The sequence below is a fragment of the Capsicum annuum genome, chromosome 12, assembly GCF_002878395.1.
Source record: "Capsicum annuum cultivar UCD-10X-F1 chromosome 12, UCD10Xv1.1, whole genome shotgun sequence".
NCBI lineage: Eukaryota > Viridiplantae > Streptophyta > Magnoliopsida > Solanales > Solanaceae > Capsicum > Capsicum annuum.
The window spans coordinates 68584878-68607499 of NC_061122.1; the positions used below are offsets into that span (position 1 = coordinate 68584878).

Genomic DNA, 22622 nt, shown 5'->3' on the forward strand with positions numbered 1-22622 from the left:
TTAATATATAAATAATTTATAATAATTAATTAAAAATAATATAATAAAATTATAAAATGAATAAGTTATGAAGAAGGAAGAAGAAGCAGGTTCACGGATAGCTGCCTGTTTTTTCTCCCCATTCCCTCCTATTAGTAAGTACTATAAGTATAAAGTAAAAAAGTAATATAATAATAATATAATTATATATAGGAGAAAATAGAGAAATATTATTTTATTATTATATATATATATATATATATATTGTTTTTTGTTTGTTCATCATTCTTCTCCATCGGAAAAAAAGCCCTCATTTTCACCTCGTCTGATTCATTTTTTTCATCAGTGTTTTGTAAATCGCAGAGAACTCGAAGAAACCCGCCTAATACCGGGAATGAAGTGAGATGGGTGCAGCTGGTTCGAAACTCGAGAAAGCTTTAGGTGACCAGTTTCCTGAAGGAGAACGTTACTTTGGCCTTGAGAATTTCGGCAATACTTGCTATTGTAACAGCGTTCTTCAGGTCCTTTTTTTCTTTTTCTTTTGATTTGCATCATTTTCATACTACCAACTATTATTTGCTTAGATTATTGGAATTATGGTAAAAGATTTACCTTTTTGGGGAATTGTTTTATGGAATTTGTGATGGTGTTGTAGCTATTGATTGATTGATTGACTGAAGTGGATGAAGTTTCATATAGACATACTCAATTAGCTTGGGATTGAGACAAGCTCCCTCTGTTTGCTTTTATTGTCCAGTATTTCAAAAATAGATTTTCATTTCTACTTACCTGATATCAGTGGGAGGTGCCATGTATCTGTGGATTTAGTTGAGGTGCGCGAAAGCTGTCCAGACACCACGGTTATCAGTAAAAATCAATTTCATGTTTACTTGTCACATTTTACATATCAAGAAAAGACGATTACTATTTTTTTCCTGTTTTACCCTTGGCATTTATTACTTATTCCATACATCATTTCCCACGACCTAAGACGATACGTCAATTAATATGAGTATTGTGGTAAAATACTCATATTAATTTCTTAAGGGGCGTGCAATATCCAGAACTGACAAATAAAAGTGAATGGAGGGAGTATTCTGGTTTCTGCTGGATGATATACTGGCACTTGTAAGTAGGTAGTTCTGTACTGGATTGCTTCAGTTTTGTTCTAAGCATTTTGCTTTGACCGGTGGTGCCAAAAAGTCACTGAAGAAAAAGGACTATGATATTTTCAAAAGACCAAGTGAAACCTATTGGAAGCAAGCAAATTGGCATCTTGAAAAACTTTGGTTCAGTCATATTTCAGTCTTCATAAAATTAAACCAACTATATCATACATTAGAACCAACATATCTGGAAATGAACTAATCAATTTGTTAGTTTAAAGTTTTAGAACAGAATGATGAGAACATAAATGCTTCTCTTAAAAGGGAAGTAACAAAATTTTCGATCCAAGTTCATGTAGCTAAAGGGTTTTACCAAGCAGACATCTTTTTAGGTTGAAAAGGGAAGTACTATGCAAAAATGTCTAAGTTAAACAGAAGCAGGCGAAAAAAAATTCTAATCATCAAAGGGAAGCAAAAAGATTTAGGAATAGGAAAAATGAAGGACAAGTTCCTTCTTGGCATGGTACGAGCCTCGGAAAAGATAGAGGTGGAATTTGTTTTGGCTAATGTTGTAGCTGGTGATCTCGAGTCCAATAGAGCAAGCAACATTGGTGGAGTGTATTAGAGAGAAGTGAAAAGATGGTAAGAGTTTTTTGGCCAAAAAACATCCCTTAACTATACTCCAAACTTAAAGTACATTCTTGTACTACCACAACTGAACAATCCAAAATGTTACAAGATCCATCTTTCCGTTAGTTTTCTTGGCACAGACTGTCGGCTCTAACCTACAGTTACCAGTTTCAAATTTTTTTTTTTAGAAAAACTTTCGGCTCTAACCAAGAGAGACACTTCCTAACAAATGCCTCCTTTTCGTCTGCTTAGTTTCACCCTGTCGTCTAACATCCAGCACAAAGTGCTTTTGCTTATTTAAGCAACAATGGTTGATATGATTCAATCGCCAGCCAAAGAGATCAAGTATGATTTGGTTGCAATGTTTTTGTGCTACACAAATGATTGTCATGTAGGCGATAAAGAAGCTGTGAATTGTATTACAGCAACAACAACAAACCCAGTGTATTCCCACAAATACAAAGTGGGGTCTGGGGAGGGTAAAATGTACGCAGTCCATACCGCTACCTCCAAAGAAGTAGAAAGGTTGTTTCCGATAGACCCCCGGCTCAAGATAGAGAATAGTAAACAAGAGCGTAATGAAACATGAAGCATGATGGATGCATAACATAAGAAGGAATAAGACATACTAAAATACAATAGAAATCCGAGCAATACGAAATGAGATAAATAAGCGCAATATGAAATAAGAGATAAGAAATAGGGCATCCGGAATACGACACCCACCTAGTAGTAACATTCACTCACAGACCAGAGACACCCGCCACACCAAAACCCTCCTGAATAGGGGCTCCTACCTATGGAGACAATCCTAGGATTACTAACCCGGCTATACATAAGTTCTTCTAACTACTTGCTACAACCCACGCACGCGTCCTAGCCTTCTACCCTTATCTGCGACCTCCACACCTTCCTATCTAGGGTCATGTCCTCAGTAAGCTGAAGCTGCTCTATATCATGTCTAATCACTTCCCTCCAGTACTTCTTCGGCCTACCTCTCCTCCTCCTGAAGCCATCCAACGCTAGCCTCTCACACCTACGAACTGGAGCATCCGTGCCCCTCCTCATCACATGCCCAAACCATCTCAGCCTTCCTTTCCGCATCTTGTCCTCTACCGAAGCCACTCCCACCTTCTCCCGGACTGTCTCATTCCTAACTCTATCTCCTCTAGTAAGTCCACACATCCAACACAACAATCTCATTTCCGCCACCTTCATTTTTTGAATGTTGGAGTTATTGACTGGCCAACACTCTGCTCCATATAGCATAGCTGGACGGACTGCCACTCTGTAGAATTTGTCTTTAAGCTTAAGTGGCACCTTTTATCACACAACACTCTCGAGGCGAGCCTCCACTTCATCCAAGCTGCTCTAATACGGTTAGAGACATTCTCATCAATCTCGTCATTCCCTTGAATCATAGACCTAAGATACTTAAAACTATCTTTCTTACTAACATCTTGGGAATCCAACCTCACCACCACATCGTCCTCCTGCCTCAAGTCACTAAACTTGCATTCCATATACTCCGTCTTGGACCTACTCAACCCGAACCCCTTAGATTCCAGGGTCTGCCTCCAAACCTCCAATTTTTCATTCACCCCCCTCCCCCCACCGCGTCTCGTCAATCAACACTACATCGTCCGCAAACAACATACACCACGGCACCTCCCCTTGAATACGTCGTGTCAACACGTCCATCACCAACGCAAACAGGAACAGACTAAGAGTTGAACCCTGATGCAACCCTGTCTCGACTGAAAATACTCTGAGTCCCCTCCTGCCGTTCTCACCCGAGTCTTTCCTCCATTATACTTGTCATTAATAGCTCTAATTTACACCACCGGGACCCCTCTTGCCTCTAAGCATCTCCAAAGAACCTCCCTAGGGACTTTGTCATACGCCTTCTCCAAGTCGATGAACATCATGTGCAAATCCCTCTTACTTTCCCTGGGTGGATTGCCTCTGTCGTCGAGCGACCAGGCATAAAACCAAACTGATTCTTCGAAATGGACACGATCTTCCTCAATCTCCGCTCAACCACCCTTTCCCAAATCTTCATAGTATGACTCAATAGCTTGATACCCCTATAGTTGGTACAACTCTGAATGTCACCCTTGTTTTATATAACGGAATTATCGTACTCCACCTCCAAGCCTCAGGCATTCTCGCCGTCTTGAAAATGCCGTTGAACAAATCAATCAACCACCTTAAACCTGCCCTACTTGTAAACATCCAAAAATCCACCAGAATCTCATCAGGCCCCGCTTCAGCTGTAAAATAGTCGATATTAATTCCATCCTATCCAGGTTAGCGCGTGCATAGATGGACACGTCCCAGCGGATTTAGTACTCAGGGAATTTAACATAGTTAACTTATAACAAAGAACAATTACATTGAAATATTTTACTGTGTATGTTGTTGTGTACATTGAAATATTTACAGTGGGGCATTCCTGTTATGCCATATATCAAATTATGAGGATTTATTTGCTTCCGCTTTCTTGTCTTTTTTGTGCTGTTCCTTGGAATTAATCATATAATTTCCAATCATTTCGATAATAGAACAAACACAAGGTTACTTTAATGGAGTTGCCTCTGTTCGGGAGCAAATTACAGATAGCATTCTCTCTGCAGTACAATCACTAATGATAACTGAGTTTACAGAGCAAGAACATATTAAAGGAAACTCTTCTCAAGTTCACGGATTAAGGAAATGATGGAATTCATTTCAATCGAAGTGTATCTATTTATCCTTTTCCAATACGTCTAGCTGAATACCAAAAACAAGAAAATGCATAACCAGAAACAAGAACATATTTCTGTTGCTAACATTTCTACATTAGAGAACTAAGCTCTAAAACACACACACCATAAGAAAATGTAAACATGCAATTTCATGCACAAGTCAAGCCATGATTCTACCACCGGAGTGTGTGGACAGATAATGGTTTGAATCGCAACAGTGATTTAAAAAACAATAGGTAAATTTGTTTTCAACTCTGTATCAAGCCTCGGTGGATAGTGTGACTCATGCGTGTCTTGATCAAAGATAGTAGGTAAATGGTGGATTAGTTGATACACCACCATTCGGAAAAAATATCAAGGACTACTTATGCAAAAGGTTAACTTCTTTTTACAAAGCTTTACAGCGCCAATTATATGATCTGTGACATTAATAAACATAATAAAGAGAAAAATTCACAGTAGAGGATTGGGAAAGGACCTAAATAAAAAGTGAACTACAGACAGAGGATTGGAAAGGAACTTGAGTACCAAAGATCACCAGTTTTTATCCGAGGTAGCGTCAGCCACAGGATCTAATGAAACATTCTAATCACATAATCACTCAAGCAGGAGAGGCAACTAAAGAGCTATACAGACACTTTATGGTGTACTTTAGTTTCACATATATAGCTAATTACGACTATTCAAAAAGATGACATTTGAAAAGGCAGACCTGGGCAAGAGAGCCTTCAGGAGCGTACAATCCATAAAATTTCAGTGTCAGATCACAGTGAGAGTTTCTATGCTTTATCTTTGTGGACACACAGAGATTTTCAAATCTACCACCAACAATTTCTATCTCACCGATATCAATTATCCTTGCAGCTGCCGTACTGATAGAAACATTTATCAAATACTAGATCATATTTTCCTTTCCATGCAGCAGCGCTAATTCCTCATCTGGCTAGTAACTTAGTAATTTATTGATTGCTTGCCATTCCTCCCGAGTCAATTGGTCCTCCAGTGTTTTAGCTTCCTCAGAAATGTCCCCCGCAGACAGGAATGGATTAGTATAGAGAAGGCCAATCTGTTAGGGGTCGTTTGGTAGAGTGTATAAGAATAATGCAAAATATGGTGTATTAGTAATGCTTGTGTTAGTTATGCTTGCATTAGTTATGTTTGTATTTTTCTTATGCAGTGTTTGGTTCGATGTATTAAAAAAAACATGAATTACATAATTTCTTAAAAAAAAAAATTTTCTTTACATAATACCCTCAATATATATGTTGGAAAGGATGTGGAATTTTTTTTGAGGGGTAATAGGGTCTTTAAGCGTGTTAATGCATGCATTAGATCCATTGCATTACTAATGCCATGGATTTTGAGGTATTAGTAATACACACCTCAATACACAATAGAGTGTATAACTAATGCTTGCATTAGTTATACATAGGGTAAAAAGGTATACCAAACAAGGTACTACTAATACACATTAAACTAATGCATGCATTAACATTTCAATACACTCTACCAAACGACCCCTTAGTGTGATAGCAGATCTTGTTGCCCCTCATAAAGTATTGATTGATAGCAGAATACCTAGTTATGACTTTAGGGACTCCAATATTATTTCTTTGTGCATCAGAATGCTCATCTACACCTATCCACCAATTTTCCATCCATCTCATCCTGTTTCTACTCATAAAATCAAATCCCAGCATAACAAGCACACTTATGGCCCAACACTTATGGAGAAGAAATCCATCCTCCATTATATTAGTTTTTAACAGAGTTTGACAAATAAATAAAAGTTATTACATTTTTTGTTCACTGTGGTAGTACAAGGATGTAGTTTAACCTTGAGGTATAGTTCAGGAATGTTTTTGGCCAAAAGCTCAAAGATGTCACATCATTCTCATTCTTTTTCTAGAAAGATTGTGTCCGGGCCAACTTGTTTACACCTTGACTAATTCACTGGTTACGTGCTACCACCCACTATGACAATACCGGATAACTCTTGTCTATCAAGGTTTTTACAGATGGCAATAGATCACCATACATTTTTTTGCCTTTATTGGAATTTGAACTATTTGACTCAAATGGTTCATTCAGTATATTTGACTCACATTCTTCCTTGGATTTGGAAGATGACTCATGATGTCAATGAAAATGAGTGTTCCCCTTCGACAATCCCCATAAGCTCCATCACTATGATGGAACTATGAAAACAAGTTAGCAAATCGAGAACCGTCTGTGACCAAAGAGCCCCACAGAGAAATCATAACATAGGAGAAAAAATACTATGAAGAATACGAGAAAATGTCTAAAGATATTAATTGCGTCAAAGACAAGAAAAAACAAAAATCAAAAGGAAGAGGAAAAAAGGAGAGAAAAAGCATAGGATAGTCGTATAGTCTTCAAAAGATCAATATTCCCCTATCAGTGTATGATTTGGATCCTCAAGATTATTTGAAGGCCGCTTCCAAGTTGTGGTACAGTACATAGTGCGTAAGATAAACTTAAGTTGACGGAGCTAGAATAGTAATGTCACAAGTAGAAACATCCAAAGAGTAGAGCCACCCAAGTAAACCCTAGCACATATACGATGTCACGGACCACAAAAGAAAAATCAAGTGGGAGAGATTGGTATAGTACCGGCAACTCCATGTGATATTTTGTGACTAACTCAATGCAAACCATACCCCTTAACTTGTTATTGCACACAGGACCTTACAAAGAAGGAAGATAACTTTGACTATGTTAGGGACATTGTGAAAAAAATATATGAAGACAATCCTCTTTGGTGTCGTTGAGAAAGCAAAATACAGTCTGTTTTGATCTTCTGCAAAGTTCTACTTCTGTCTTCAAAACATCTAACATTTCTCTCTTTCCAGACAGTCCACCAAATACATGCTGGGATGGTTCTCCACTAGTCCCTATTCTTTGCACCCTTCCCTGCTTCCTCCCAACTAGATATAGTGTCAACAATCTTGCTAGGCATTGCCCACTGCATGCCTCTGAGATTAATGGAAATCTTTCATAGTTGATTAGTAATTCTGCAATGTAAGAATAAATGTCTTACTGTCTCAACTGCCTCTCTACACAAACAACAATGTGTAGCTAGAACTGTATTCCTTTTTCTGAAGTTCTATGTGTTAGCATAGCCTCCTTGGCTAACAACCGTGAGAAGCATGCCGCCTTCAAAGGTGTTTCGGCCCTCCAAATTTGTTTTCATGGCCACCTGCTCGACTGAAGCATTACTTTACCTAGAACTTGTACCCATAACTAACTTTATAAGACCCACTGTTATGCCGATTCCATCAAAGCCTGTCCCTTCCCTCTTTAAGACCTTGGAATGAAAGTGCTTTAAAGAGTTCAACCAATCTAGGGATCTCCCAGTCATTCATTCCTCTTCTAAAAGTTAAATCCCAACCTTGTGGAGTCCACATTGCAGATATAGTTCTGTCTTTGTGTAGGGCTATGTCAATCAAATCTGGAAACATCTCTGTAAGACTCCTATTGCCTAACCACATTCTTCCAAAAAATAGCTTTACTACCATCATTAACCTTCGATGACAGTGTGGCTTTGCATGATATGCCACCAGTTTCTGATTGATCTCCAAACAGTTACTCCATAAGGGTTTATAACTTCCTTGGTAACCCATCCATCCATCTCACCATACTTCAATTTGATCACATTTTTCCATAAGGAATGTGATTCTTGAGCATATCTCCACAACCACTTCAGCTTCAAAGCTTTGCTATGTTTTTTCTAGTTTTTAATACCCAAATCCCCTTGCTTTTTACTAGTTATGAGTACCTTCCACTTCACTAAGTGATACCCTTTTCTGATCTTGTTACCTTGCCAGAAAAAGGACCTCCTAATTTTATCTAACCTCTGCACAACACTGCCTAGGATGGGAAATAGAGTCATCATGTATGTTGGAGGGCATCAAGAACAACATTGATCAAAGTAAGTCTGCATCCCATTAACAAATACTGAGTTTCCATCTTGACAACTTTCTTTTACATTTCTTCAAGACATTTTCCCAGATTTTGTTTGATTTTGTTTGATTTTGATTTAGCCCCCAGTGGCATCCTTAAGTATATACTCCCTCCGTCCTATTTTACTCTTCCCAAATTTCCTAATTTGATTTCTCATAGTACTTGTCATTTTTCATTAATCAAAACAAGACAATTTTTTTGTTCCCTTTTTACCCTTAGTATTAATTATTTTTTCTCCAAATTAAAATGTAAACATTATTTAATAGGGGTACTATGATAAAATAGTCATGTTATTAATTGTTTTTTTAAATCAATGTGCAATGTCAAATTGGGACAAGTAAAATAGGACAGAGGGAGTAGAAGGTAGGGCACCCATTACACCTCCTAGGATAGAGGCCAGATATTCCATATTTGGGATATGACTCTTTCTCCAATTGATATGCAGTTCTGAAATTCCTTCAAAAAGCACTAATATTACTCTTAAGGTATTTTAATTGCTCTTCTTCTGCATCACAAAAAATCAAAGTGTCATCAGCATATTGGAGGTGTGTCACCTCCAGGCGTTCTGCATCTTTGCTGGCTACCTCAAAACGAGAAATCCATCCACCGATCTATGTTGTGTTTATCATGTTACCTAGACCCTCCATTGCAAGAGTGAGTAAGAAAGGGGATAAGGGATCCCCCTGTCTTATTACCCTTTGAGCTGCAAAGAACCCTTCAAGTGCACCATTAATAAGAACAGAAATACTGGATATGCAAAAGTTGACTCATCTAATCCATTTTCACCAAACCCCATCCTTCTGAGAGTGTTCAGATGAAAATCCAATTAACATGTTCATAAGCTTTTTTAATGTCCAGTTTACAGAGTTTACAACCCAATTAACATGTTCATAAGCTTTTTCAACGTCCAGTTTATAGAGTTTACAGAGGATTCCAGGTTTCTTTGAGTCATTCTAGAATCTACAGCCTCGTTAGCTATCAGCACTGCATCCATGATCTGTCTCAACAACAACAACAACAAACCAGTATATTCCCACACAGTGAGGTCTGGGGAGGGTGAAATGTACGCAGTTCATACCGCTATCTCCGAAAATTCATCAAGTTGACAGTCTACCAGCTTGTCCATCACCCTCTTTAGTCTTTCGGTCAGTATTTTAGACAATAGCTTGTAGAAGCTTCCTATCAAGCTTATTGGTCTAAAGTCTTTTAGCTCCTTGGCCCCTTTCTTCTTTGGAATCAGGGCAATGCATGTAGCATTGAAACTCTTCTCAAACATCTTGTTCATAGAAATTGTGTAAGGCTTCCTAGCACTTGATGAAGAATCCCATAGTGTACCCATCAGTTCCTGGAGCCTTGTCTGCAGCACATTTTTTCAAGCAACTGTGTACTTCCTGTTCTTGAAACTTGGCATGTAGCTGTACCTTTTCTGCTTCTTGAGAAATCATTTTAAGTCTTTTGCTAGTTGGCACATTTGTTGTCTTCATAAATAGTAGGAGTGTCTTAAAGTGGTAGGTGTTATTGAGAGAGAGATTAAAATGAAAGTTTAAGTTGATGAAAATTATGTACTGGAAGACTTACCAAAAAAATTATATAGAGGAAGTTTGAGTTGTTTTTGTAGTTGAACGTGAAGGTAGGTCTTAAGGGTGGACTAAGCAATGTGAATTCTGATGAATATCATAAGATATGATCTTCTCTCATATGTATTCGAAAACCTTTCTTCTCGTTTAACCTTATGGTACTTATCTTTTGACATTATTAATCCTTCCTTAATTGACGGGTCTGCCTTGTTTCTGTTCTCCATCTATCAATTGTCGAACAGGATAAGGTGAAAATAGTTTTGATCGATCATTTATATTGAATTGTCATCAGCTCATTAAAAGCTTAAATTGCTTGAGTTCACATTTTTATTTAGTATTTATGCCTTCAACATGCCTCCTTGTGTGCAGATGAAATTCTTTTTAATGTGTCAGGCAGGTGAATTGTTTAATGAAGGGCAGGATGTAAGACATATTATTTGGACCTCTACCTACTCTAATACCTTATGAACTTTATGACCACCTCTTTTAAAAACTTGAAGGGATAACTAAGTAAAAGTGTGCCTTTTTGATGGTTAGGTTTTTAGATGAGGTGGTTAGATAATTCAGTATTATTAAAGTTGAGATGGCCGAGTTGGTCTAAGGCGCCAGATTAAGGTTCTGGTCCGAAAGGGCGTGGGTTTAAATCCCACTCTCAACATTTGCAATTTTTATCTTGAGCCGGGGGTCTATCAGAAACAACCTCTCTACTTCTTTAGAGGTAGTGATATGGACTGCGTACAATCTACCATCCCCAGACCCCACTTATGTGGGAATATACGGGGTTTGTTGTTGGTTAGATAATTCAGTAATTTAGATATGAAAAAATTCACCCACCAGCACCCTATTTGCATACAGATTGAAGCAAAAACCAGAAAATATTTAAAAGATTGGTTCTGATTTAGTTTTTGGAATGTTGAAAATGGTGAAAGGAGGTTTAAATGCATTGCATCCGTTTATTTGTGTGAAATGTAGATACTAGTTATTGTTAGCCTTATGATGTACTGTCTGCTTGCTAAAACCTAAAAGAGACTGTTGATCTCACCCTGCATGTATACATATGTTAAATTATAGATGAACCCCACATTGATAACATTGCTTATATGCGTTTTATTATGTATGATCCTGAAGTTGATAGCATTATCTTGTTCTTGTTCCTTTCAACAGGCTCTATATTTCTGTGTTCCATTTCGAGAACAGCTACTGGATTATTATTCAAATAACAAAAATCTTGCTGACGCAGATGAAAATCTCTTGACATGCCTTGCTGACCTGTTTATGCAGGTATTACATGACTATTGTTGATATTTTCTTTTCCTAATTGTTTTCCCTTGATTATTTAATCATGTTGCACGAGCAAACAGAATCATGGGTTAAGCTGCTAAAAAATAACAGTTATGATCCTTATCAACAAAAAAAAGAAAACAGTTATGAATTCCATATCTGCATGTAACAGCTAGGAGCTGTTAGGATAGATCCTTGGATTAATGTCCATTCTCTCTATTTAGAGAATTTGTGTTCATTAGAATTTACATATCCAAAATACTCAGCGTTAATGGGGATTTTTTTTCTTTTCAAGGTTAGTGAAGAGATTTAAATAGAATTTAATTTTAAATGCATAATCAGCGTGTTCAGGTTTTAATAAAACTAAAATGTTGCTCGTTTCTCTTTACAACAACAACATACCCAGTGTATTCCCACCTAGTGGGGTCTGGGGAGGGTAGAGTGTACACAGACCATCCCACTACCTCAAGAGAAGTAGAGAGGCTGTTTCTGATAGACCCCCAGCTTAGCACCAATAACAATATAACAAATACAAAAAGTAAGCGGATACAAACTAGTATGGTACACAAAATACTATGCTCGTTTCTCTTTATGGCTCATTATATGAATCAGATAAACCAGAATCTTGTTGAGATGTTCTTCTTAAGTTTCTTTCTTTGATTTTATACTTCTTGATCAGCAACAACATAGCAACAACACACCCAGTAAATTCCCACAAAGTGGGGTCTGGTTGGGTAAAGTGTACGCAGTCCGTACCACTACCTCAACAGTGAGGTAGAGAGGTTGTTTCGGATAAACCCCTTGCTCACGACAAAGAAACAGTTCAGAAAAAAAAGCATTATATAAAAACAAGAAACGGTTGGTAGTAACAAACCGACAGATAATAGCAGAATCAAGACTACGATAAAGTAATACTACAATCGATCTATTTGAAACAAGCACCACAAAAACTCCAAGAACAAGACAGTACAAGCATAACACTACGACTACTAACATGGATAGCACAACAAAGCACTCTTCCCTATTAGCAAGGATGCATTGCTTTCTACTAACTTTTTATACTAATCGCGTCCACACTTTTGTATCTAAGTTCATGTCCTCAATAAGCTGTAACTACTCCATGTCATGACTAATTACCTCCCTCCAATACATCTTTGGCTACCTGAACCTAGCTTGAAATCCATAGCCAATCTCTCACACTCCTGTGCGGGAGCATCTATGCATCTCCTCATCACATGTCCAATCCATCTCAACCTCCCTTCCTTTATCTTTTCTTCCACCGAAGTCACTCCCACTTTGTCTCAAATAACCTCATTTCTAATTCTATCTCTCCTAATAAACTCACACATCCGTCACAGTGTTCTCGTCTTCGTTTCATCTTTTGGATGTGAGAGTTCTTGACTGGCCAACACTCCGCCCTATACACTATAGCTGGTCTAACCGCCACTCTATAGAACTTGCCTTTATTAGGAGGCACCTTTTTATAACGCAAGACTTCGGATGCGAGACTTCAATTTCATCCACCCTGCACCAATACGATGGGTAACATCATCGTCAATCTTTCTATTTTCTTGGATCATAGACCCAAGATACTTTAAACTATCTTCTTTTTGAATGGCCCCGTGTATCAAGCTTCACTACCACGTCAACCTCATGTGTCACCTTACTTAACTTGCACTCCAAATATTCCATCTTGGTCCTGCTCAACCTAAACCCTTTAGACTCTAGGGTTTGCCTCCAAGCCTCCAACTTAGCGTTAACTCCTCCGCGGGACTCGTCAATCAGGATGCCATCCGCAAATAACATACACTAAAGCACCTCACCTTGAATTTTTCATGTCAATACATCCATCACCAAGGCAAATAAAAATGGGCTAAGAGTCGATCCCTGGTGCAACCCTATCAATACGGGAAAGTGCTCCAAGTCTCCTCCCACAGTTCTTATATGAGTCTTGGCTCTATTGTACATGTCCTTAATCGACCTAGTATACGCCAGAAGAACACCTCTAGCCTCCAAGCTGGAAACTTTTTCATAATGAACACCATGTGTAAGTCCTTCCTCTCCCTATATTGCTCCGCTAGTCTCCTTACAAGATGAATGGCTTCTGTGTTCGAGCGACTTGACATAAATCCGAACTAATTCTCGAAAATAGTCACGATCCTCCTCAACCTCAACTCCTCCACCCTTTCCCACTTTTTTTCCTTTTTGATGAAGCAAATAATTTCATTGCTGGCATCAAGGGGATGCATAATAGTTACAAAAATAGAGTAGCAAAAATAGCTTATCAGCTCCAGAACATATCTAGTTGCTTTTTATACTTCTCACTTGCACAAAGGGATAAAGGAATGTTCCTCAGAGTGGACAAGTACCAATAGCCAGCTCTTCGATGGGGCTAGGTAGTTGTTTTCAGGACATGAATGTGGATTGTGATCCTTTTGAAGTTTTGTTTCCCAGTCACACTTTATGTGTAGAATTCAGATGATGTGCAGATTCAGGGTTTCTGTTTGGGTTTTTGCACCGGTGAGCTCAGTTTCAAAAACCACTTCCCTGGTCTGACCCTTTTGGGTTTTGTCATGGGTTCAGTGTTTTCAGTTTGACCCAAAAAGAATCATCAATTGGCTTAAGGCAATTTTATTGTATTTGTGGGGAATACCTGGAATTCAATGTTGTTTCTTGTTGCTGTAAGGCTGAAAATAAATTAGAAGATGATTTCCTAGAGGTGTGCAGAAAGTAATTTGTGTGCTTGTTAATGGCCCGTCCAACAGCCATGTTGCTCTCAATTATTGGTTTATTTCTTAGTTTCTCATCTTTAATATGACTTGGCTAAGTGTTTGTCTTGAGATCTATGTCATGTTCTTGTCGTTGAGTAGTATATTGTGCAATTATTCTTGGTTTATTCTCTTAGTTATTATTATTGTTTCTAGAGAAAAGAACAAATGCTTTCACCGTTTCACGATTTATCTACTAAAGTGTAGGCCCCAAATAAGTGCACGTGTTTAGTCCAATCCGATTAAATGTTGGCAATTGCAATTTAGGCACGTAAATGTTTGTTTTGCTAGTCTTTTGGGAACGTTAAACTGAACTAACGACTTCGGTAATGATTCCTTTGTCCCAATTTATGTGACACTCTTCTTTTTCGAGATTCAAACTATTTTGACCGACATTTTAAAATGTATTTTTTATCATATTGACATGTGAAAAATTGCAACTTATTTTTGTGTAATTTTTGAATAAATAAAGTTTAATTTTAAAAATTGAATTGATCTAATTCAGTTTAATTCAATTAGCTTCAAAGATTAGTTAAATTGACTCTCAGGAAGCGGAAAGTGCTGCATAAGTTAGGACGGTGGGAGTGTACTATTAGAAAATAACAAGTTCAAGTAATAGATCGGTTTTCACTGTCTCACACATAAAATTTGAGACCAACTTTTATGATTTGGAAAAGGCTTTAATTAGCTAAGCATGTAAGATAATTCATTTCCTACCATCTGTTTGTTCTCTTTAAAAGGTTGTACATTATTAGTTTGGATCAGTAATGCCCCCCTCCTTTATTCGCAAATAGTTGAAACTTGAAAGCACATTGCCAGAACTTGTATCTTTTTGTATAGATTAGTCCATGATCAATATTATACTTCATCATTGAACCAATGGGCTTATTCTTGTCATTTTGTAGATAAGCTCACAAAAGAAGAAAACTGGTGTCATTGCTCCCAAGCGCTTTGTACAGAGATTGAAGAAGCAGAATGAGATTTTCCGCAGTTATATGCATCAGGTGTTCTATAGTCACTTCTTTTAAAATGCTATTAGAAACTAATATTCCTTCTTTGTATGAAGTATGGGGAAGGTAGCCCCTAGGTTTGTCTGTTAAGTGTTAACAAACGTTCTCTCCCTTTTATTTGCATTTGTATGATGTGAAATTGCTAGAAATGCAAAAACTAATGAGTTGCTTCATATATTTTCCTCTTTTTTCATGCTGCATTTGGTAGTTTTTTTCTTGGGCTAGTGTGTGAATGAGAAATCTAATTGTGTTGAACTGGAAATCTTGTTTCGAGGCTGCCAAATGATCTAGATCAAATGAAAAAATCCTTGGTTGGAGTCAATTGTGTTGCAGAAGAGAATAGTATTGCTTTAATATCTAGTTTGCAAGCTCTAACATTACAAAAGTGAAATAACTTGCCGGGGAGTATGCCAAAGCCTGTCTCCCCTGCCTAAGGGACTTCCATTTGTTATCTTTGAAGATATCTCTCTGCCTTTGTTTGGTCCAGATTAAAAATTAATTATTGTTGTGCTAGTCTGAAACATTCTTTTTCATGTTAATGTAGTGACTAGGAGGTTAAGTTCATTTAAAAGGGTTAAATATTCTAATTGCTCCACATTGTTTCTCCTATGTGGAGGGAATGCATGTGGTCATCAGATCCAGCTTTACTTAAAACTTGCTTTCTTTGAAATTTGTCTTAAAATTGAAGACTTGAACTCTACTGACCAGGAGGAGAGGAGGGAGAGAGAGAGATATACTCGTGTTTCCAAATAATTGATAGCTAAAAATTAACTGTCATGATGCTTTTGACTTTTATTCATCATTTGCTCTTCATTTCCCTCTGTGTTTTGGTGGTTATATGCTCTGATGTACACTCCTGCCACTCATGTTTATAGATATCCTTCTTTGTTAGGATGCACACGAATTTTTGAACTATTTGCTGAATGAACTGGTTGACATACTGGAGAAAGAAGCCAGTGCTACTAAAAGTGATCAAGAAACTTCGTCCCCAACAGAAAAGATTGCGAATGGGCCAACCAGTGTTCATGCTAATGGTGTTAAAAAGGAGCCTCTGGTTACATGGGTGCACAAAAATTTCCAGGTAAAACTTGCTTGTCTTGGCAATTATCAGCTTATGCCATCATTTCTGGTTATGGATGACCTTACTGTTTTTCTTTGAGCCGAGGGTCTCTCGGAAACAGCCTCTCTGTCTCTGTGGTAGGGTTAAGGTCTGCGTACACTCTACCCTCCCAGGTGGCCCACTACATTGAATATGCTGTGTACGTCACCTGAAATGTCAGCAACTGTGTTCTTCTTTTTCCTTTCTTTTTTCATGTTTTATCTTCCAGGACTGTTTAAATTGGGTTGTTTTGGTGCTCAGCACTTCGTGGTTGGGTCTTACATTCAGTCTTGTCATGTACCTTGTTCAGTCTCTGGATACAAACAGGAAATGAAGAATATTTTGAGTGATAATAATGAACTGCTGGTTTACATTAGGGATCTGCTTCGAACTCATACTTGAAATGGTGCATGCTAGTTGGAAATGATGTTATGTCAGATTTCAAAATTAGCGACGGGGTCGGTCAAATGCTAAATGTGAACTCTAAAGTGGAGGGTCTCTTATCTATTAAGAATATATGCATTATAAGTTTAGCCTCGAATTCGATTAGTAGAATGAAAGCAAAGTGAGACGAGATTGTGGTTCTTAACTCCTAACAATTCAGATATTTACACTGAAATTGACATATAAATACAATGTAACACAATTGAAAAAAAAGGATTTTTTTTTTGTAACCTTTGGTGTAGCTTTCTTTGTTGATAATAGATATGTTAATTTCTCAAAAATAAAAAAAATAAGGGATTACTAAATTGGAGGAGCTCTGCTAGAATGTAATGCTGCATGAAGAGACCTTACAGGCTGATGATGTAGATGATGGCTGAAATGGGAGAATGCTACAGCAATGCTATATGATGGGAAGATGCGTAACAACAGTGATAGGCATGTTCTATGGAACGATCGTGAGACCAGCAACATCTTCTAGGTGTTAATATTTGATATCTAAGACTTGATGTATCCAAAAAAATGGGTGTCCTAGAAATTCATACTCCCTCTGTTCCAATTTATATGACACACTTTCCTTTTTAATCAGTCTCAAAAAGAATGATACATTTCTATATTTAGTAACAATTTAATTTTAAAATATCCATTTTACTCTTAATGAGATAGATTTATAGTCATACAAATATCTCTGATATGTTTTAGACCACAAGTGTCAAAAGCCTTTTTCTTTTTTAAAACCCCTGCCAAGTCAAACTGCCACATAACATAGATTGAGAAAGATTCAGAATTATGACATCTTACATAAGGAGAGAGTAATTTATGCACCAGTCCGTAGATGCGGATGATTGAAGATATGGAAACAAGGAGGTGGATTTAAAAATCATAGAAAGTCATCATAAAATATTTATAATCTAATCTTCCATTGTTTCTTAACTTAATTAAGTTCACATTAATTTTTTTCCTTGCAGATAAAAAACAAGGACTTGGATAAGTTAGAAACTAAAAAGATTCTTACAGACCATATCAAGAGCAACCAATTGGGTTTGCACAATATAAGTTGTAGTCCACTGGTATATGCTATTTGTTGACACTATTGTACTAACAGAAGAAACCAACGAGGTGTTAACCAAAAGCTTGGAGTATGGAGAAGTACTCTAGAGAGTAAGACTCACAATAAGTAGAAGTAAGATTGAATGTATATATTTCAAAATATGTTTGCACAAGAAGAGTGAAGTTGAGATGAGATTAGACGGCATTGCCAATTCAGATATCTACGTTCGTCTCTAGAGACTAGAGTGATGCTGAAGAATGGGGTGATAGATGAAGATGTTACCGAGCTCCGAAGGTTGATGGCCGTCCTTCACAGGCAAGTCATCTCGGTGATAAACCTGATGCTTTGTGGTGGGGTTTGGAGAGCAATGGAGTTCTCTCTATTAAATCTTTCTATAAGAAATTAGGGAGGAGGTTGTGTTTCCATGTGAGATAATTTGGATAGCATCGGTGCCAAGGAAGGTGTGCTTTTTCTCTTGGCTAGCATCTACAGGGGTGGTTTTGACAGCGGAACTGTTAGAAAACGAAAGGTTGTTTGGTTCAGCTGGTGTTTCTTGTGTAAGGAGATGGGAAGACGTGGATCATCTTCTTATTCATTGTGTCAAAACCATGAAATTATGGTGGGATATACTTAGGTGGTTCGAAGTTTCTTGGGTAATGCCAAGAATTGTGAAAGATTTAGTGTTTTGTTGGAGAAGCGAGAATAGGATGAGAAGATGTGAGGCATGGAATTTTGTCCCTCTTGCATTGATGTGGGTTGTGTGGAATGAGAGAAATAGGAGAGCTTTTGAGGGGGTAGAGTTGAGTTTTTCTCAGTTGAGGAATAGCCTCCGGTCACTTATTTTCTTTTGATGAACCCATAAAATTCCTTTGTTGTAGAGAGGAACGGGTTGACTTTGTAGAGAAACAGATTTTGTAGATTCTTTACCTTTTGGTTTATCTTTGTATACGGCCATCTCGGCCTTGTTTTTGAATGAAATACATTTACTTATCCAAAAAGAAGAATGATAATCGGATGGTTGAAATGAAGAAGTGCTGAGTGTTATGGGGAGAATTTGCCTACCAAAGTCAAAATTAGGATCTTTAGAACAATTATAAGAAAAATATGTTATATGGGAGGAGTTAATATTAGGCTGCTAAAGTCTAACACGTCCACAACATGGGTGTTGTAGAGATGTGAATGTTAAGATGACAAAATTTAAAATGATCACATTGCACCAAAAGCGTGCAAGTAGCACCCATCGAGGATAAAATAAGAGGTCTCTTGAAATGCTGTGTTCATGGCTAATGTGGACCTTTAGATGCACTGGTTTATAGGAGTACGATTATGGAGTGCAGGTGTTGAAATGGAACAAGGTAGATCTAAAATTTCATAGAATGGCGGTGTCTCTAAGGATCTACAATCTGTTGGAATCCATGTAGACTTACCCTCTGTTTGGATAGTGGTTTCCTGTGGTATGGTATAATATAGTTACTAAGAGAACCATATTTGTTTTGATTGTTTTTTAAAATATATGATATGGTATGGTTTAGTTTCATAGTTTGGTCCCTCACTTTTTGTAACCATCAATCTGGTGGTATCTCATGGTTTGTTTTTTTTTTTTTTTTTTCAATTATGCCCTTACTTAATATTATATAATCCTATTTTACCCTTCACCTTATATTATTTAACTCCACCTCCTACCCCACCAGCCCCGGCCCTCGCCCCCTTACCCCCACCCTACCCCCAATTTTTTTTAAATCTTTTTTTTTTTAGAAAATTTCAAACTTTTGCTTATCCCACCCCCTACCCGACCCCACCCCCTTTCATAACCCCCGCCTTAATTTATTTTTAAAGTTATTTTTTTTAAAAATTCAAAAACTTTGTTACCCCGCCCTCACCCCAAGCCCCCCCTCCCCCACCAATTTTCTTTTTATTTTTAAAACTTTTAAGAAAATTTTCTTACACCACCCTACCCCTACCAGCTCCCCCACCCCCCCCCCCCCCAAAAAAAAAAATAAAAAAAAAATGAAAAAAATATTTTATTTTAAATAATCTTTTTTAAAACAAAATTCTTACCCCAGCCCCTATCCCGACCTCCTACTCTACTACCCTTTCCTTAAAAAAATTAAGTTTTTTCATTCCCCGTTATCATATTCGTTTTCACTATTTTGTGTTAAATATATACAAATGCTTTTAGAAAATATTTTCCTGCTTGCATAACGAACATAAGAAAATAAGTAAGAAATAATTTATTTTCCTAAAAAATGTTTTTTTGATTTCAATACCGAACATACCTGTAGCATACACAAAAGATGCATTCAAACTTTGTACTTGTCGTTGGTGTCACGTCTTAAAACACCAAAAAGAAATGAAATTTGTTACTATAAAAAATGAGTCCAGTTATATTTATCTTGATCTACTCGTTTATTGACTTTGTTAGAATTTACATGAATTTAACAACTTAATATATCTACATGACATAATTTATGAGAAAATAGTAGGAAGAAAATTATTTTATTAACAATTATTGATAAATTTAATATTTATAATAATTAAAGGGTATTTTAGTAAACTTATCAGTTACAATACTGTACCATACTGTCAAGCCAAACAATAAAACTATTATTAAACAACAATGAACGATACAGTCTATCTAAACATGGTATTGTATTGTACTATATAGTATAATAACATACCATACAGTACCATACATTATGAAACCACGGCAAACCACCATCCAAACAGAGTGTTAGCGATAGATGGGGCACAATCGAAGAGAAAGCTCTATATATATGGTGCCAATTAGTTGGAAATACGTTTTAATTATGTTCGTTTAAACTTTTCTAGGAATCTTTTAGTTATATGTCAAGAGTTTCATATACCGCTACAAAATGAGAGCGCTTTCTGGTACTTGTAGTTATTTTTTTTTATATAATATTAGCCCGAGATGAGTTTCAATGGAGAAACATGTCACAGACGGTCCCAACTTGTTTGAGACTAGGGCATAGTAGTTGATGGTGTTGTTTAGTTTTGTATTAGGTCTCTCTCGAGCCCTTCTTTTTAATTAAAAAAAAAGAGTTAGAGAATTTCTAGTTTTAAAGAATTTCTAATATATTAAATGTCAATTATTTAGTATTGGAATGAAATAAGCCGAACGAAATGGGATTAAAGGATTCTTTTGGTCGACCCAACTATTGGGCGATCAAGGCATAGTTGATTGATATTTTCAGGGATCGATGTGCTTTCCTTGTAGATTCTCCACAAAATTGGCAAGTCCGAATAAGTGCCTGATATTGCATCCTTATACTTCTTTCCGTATCTGACCTGTCTTGTCCAAATTAAAAGAGATAGAAAAAGAAAGAAGTGTTCATGAGTAGAACTAAGGTAGTGTTCATGAGTAGAACTAAGGTTTTAACATCATTTCTTTGACAGTACGAAAAAGAGAGTGACTATTTTATCTGTTCTTTTCATGTCTCAACCAGTACTCTCTCTACTCTTCAACTGAAACCAGTACTTTCTAGGGTCTTTTATTGATCCTAATAGTATTTACTTCCAGGGTATACTCACAAATGAAACGAAGTGCTTGCGTTGTGAGACTGTAACTGCAAGAGATGAGACATTTCTTGATTTGAGCCTTGACATTGAACAAAACAGTTCAATTACTAGCTGCCTGAAGAACTTTAGTTCTACAGAGACTTTGAATGCAGAGGATAAATTCTTCTGCGACAAGTGTTGCAGGTATGATGTGTTTCCTGCTTTCTTGTTGAATAATTACAAAGAACGCCTTAGTCCTATTTGACATAGATGTAGAAAAATAACTCGATTCGTCTCTTTGCTGTTTTATCCCTAGCTAACTAACTAATTCACCATATTTGAGAACTTAGCTTGCAGGAAGCTCAGAAGAGGATGAAGATTAAAAAGCCCCCTCACATCCTAGTTATCCATTTGAAACGGTTCAAATACATCGAACAGCTTGGCCGGTATAAGAAGCTTTCGTACCGTGTTGTCTTCCCACTTGAGCTGAAGCTGAGCAATACAGTTGAGGACGCAGACGCTGAGTACTCCTTATTCGCTGTGGTAGTCCATGTTGGGAGTGGACCAAACCACGGACACTACGTTAGCCTTGTGAAGAGTCACAACCACTGGTTGCTCTTTGATGATGAGAATGTTGAGATGATTGATGAGTCGGCCGTTCAAACATTCTTTGGGTCAGCTCAAGAGTATTCCAGCAATACAGATCACGGGTACATCTTATTTTACGAGAGAGTCTCCAATGGAAGCACTAGTTAGTAGCTTTATGAGTTTAGTTTATTTTCTTTCCAATTTTGAACTCAATTTCTCCCTCTAATGGTAAATTTTATTATTTGCTACTTGTAGTATCTTCAAAAATTTTCTAGTGAGCTGACATGAAATGTGAAGAATGCGTATCTAGGTTGTTGCTTTGTACAGTGGATGGTAAAAGCTTTATCATCTATATTTCCAACAATAAAAGGGGAAAAGGATATGTAGTGCATGTGATACTTGAGTTTAGAGACTATTCTTCAGTTTATGGTGTGTTAATCCGTTACTGTGATCCATTATCTAATTTAGAAGTATTGGCCTTCTCTTTCTGATGCATAATTTGTTGAAGCCAAAAAGCTTTCTGTTGGCATTTTCCACTTTATATCAAAAGATGAAAATGGGCTTCACATGAGATGATGACTTGGCATAAACTTTTACAAACTCTACGATGTTACACTACTCCAGATAGAGCTCAAAATTTAGTTTGCAACGTGTTTCCACAGTGCTCACCCAAAGGACAGGTTGTGAGTTTCCCTAGGGTTCCAAAGAAATAAAAACAAGTATTCAAGTATTCAACACAAACAGAAAAGGTGGAGGAAACCTATACAAGATCAACAGAGATTGCATTTGCTTTAATCCTCTCTATGCGCCAAACACTGAAATGCCATTCCTAATGTTTCTTTGAA

General features: G+C 37.1%; 1 protein-coding gene and 1 non-coding gene across 2 annotated transcripts; both read left to right on the forward strand.

The window, feature by feature from the left end:
• Positions 1-164: 164 nt before the first annotated feature.
• Positions 165-22199, forward strand: LOC107850319 (ubiquitin carboxyl-terminal hydrolase 3). Its single transcript, XM_016694744.2, has 6 exons — positions 165-500; positions 11188-11304; positions 14978-15076; positions 15975-16163; positions 21212-21393; positions 21540-22199. Exons 1-6 carry the CDS (start codon positions 384-386, stop codon positions 21943-21945), a joined length of 1110 nt encoding a protein of 369 aa, XP_016550230.1. The 5' UTR covers positions 165-383; the 3' UTR covers positions 21946-22199.
• Positions 10601-10681, forward strand: TRNAL-AAG. Its single transcript has one exon. It is a non-coding gene; the product is annotated as a tRNA-Leu (tRNA).
• Positions 22200-22622: the final 423 nt, after the last annotated feature.

Bases quoted from the DNA above. Each gene is read 5' to 3' on its own strand.
- LOC107850319 (XM_016694744.2), top strand. From the start codon at position 384: ATGGGTGCAGCTGGTTCGAAACTCGAGAAAGCTTTAGGTGACCAGTTT. The intron at 15,077-15,974 runs GTGTTCTATAGT...CTTCTTTGTTAG, and splicing joins TCCGCAGTTATATGCATCAG to GATGCACACGAATTTTTGAA. The intron at 21,394-21,539 runs GTATGATGTGTT...TTGAGAACTTAG, and splicing joins TTCTGCGACAAGTGTTGCAG to CTTGCAGGAAGCTCAGAAGA.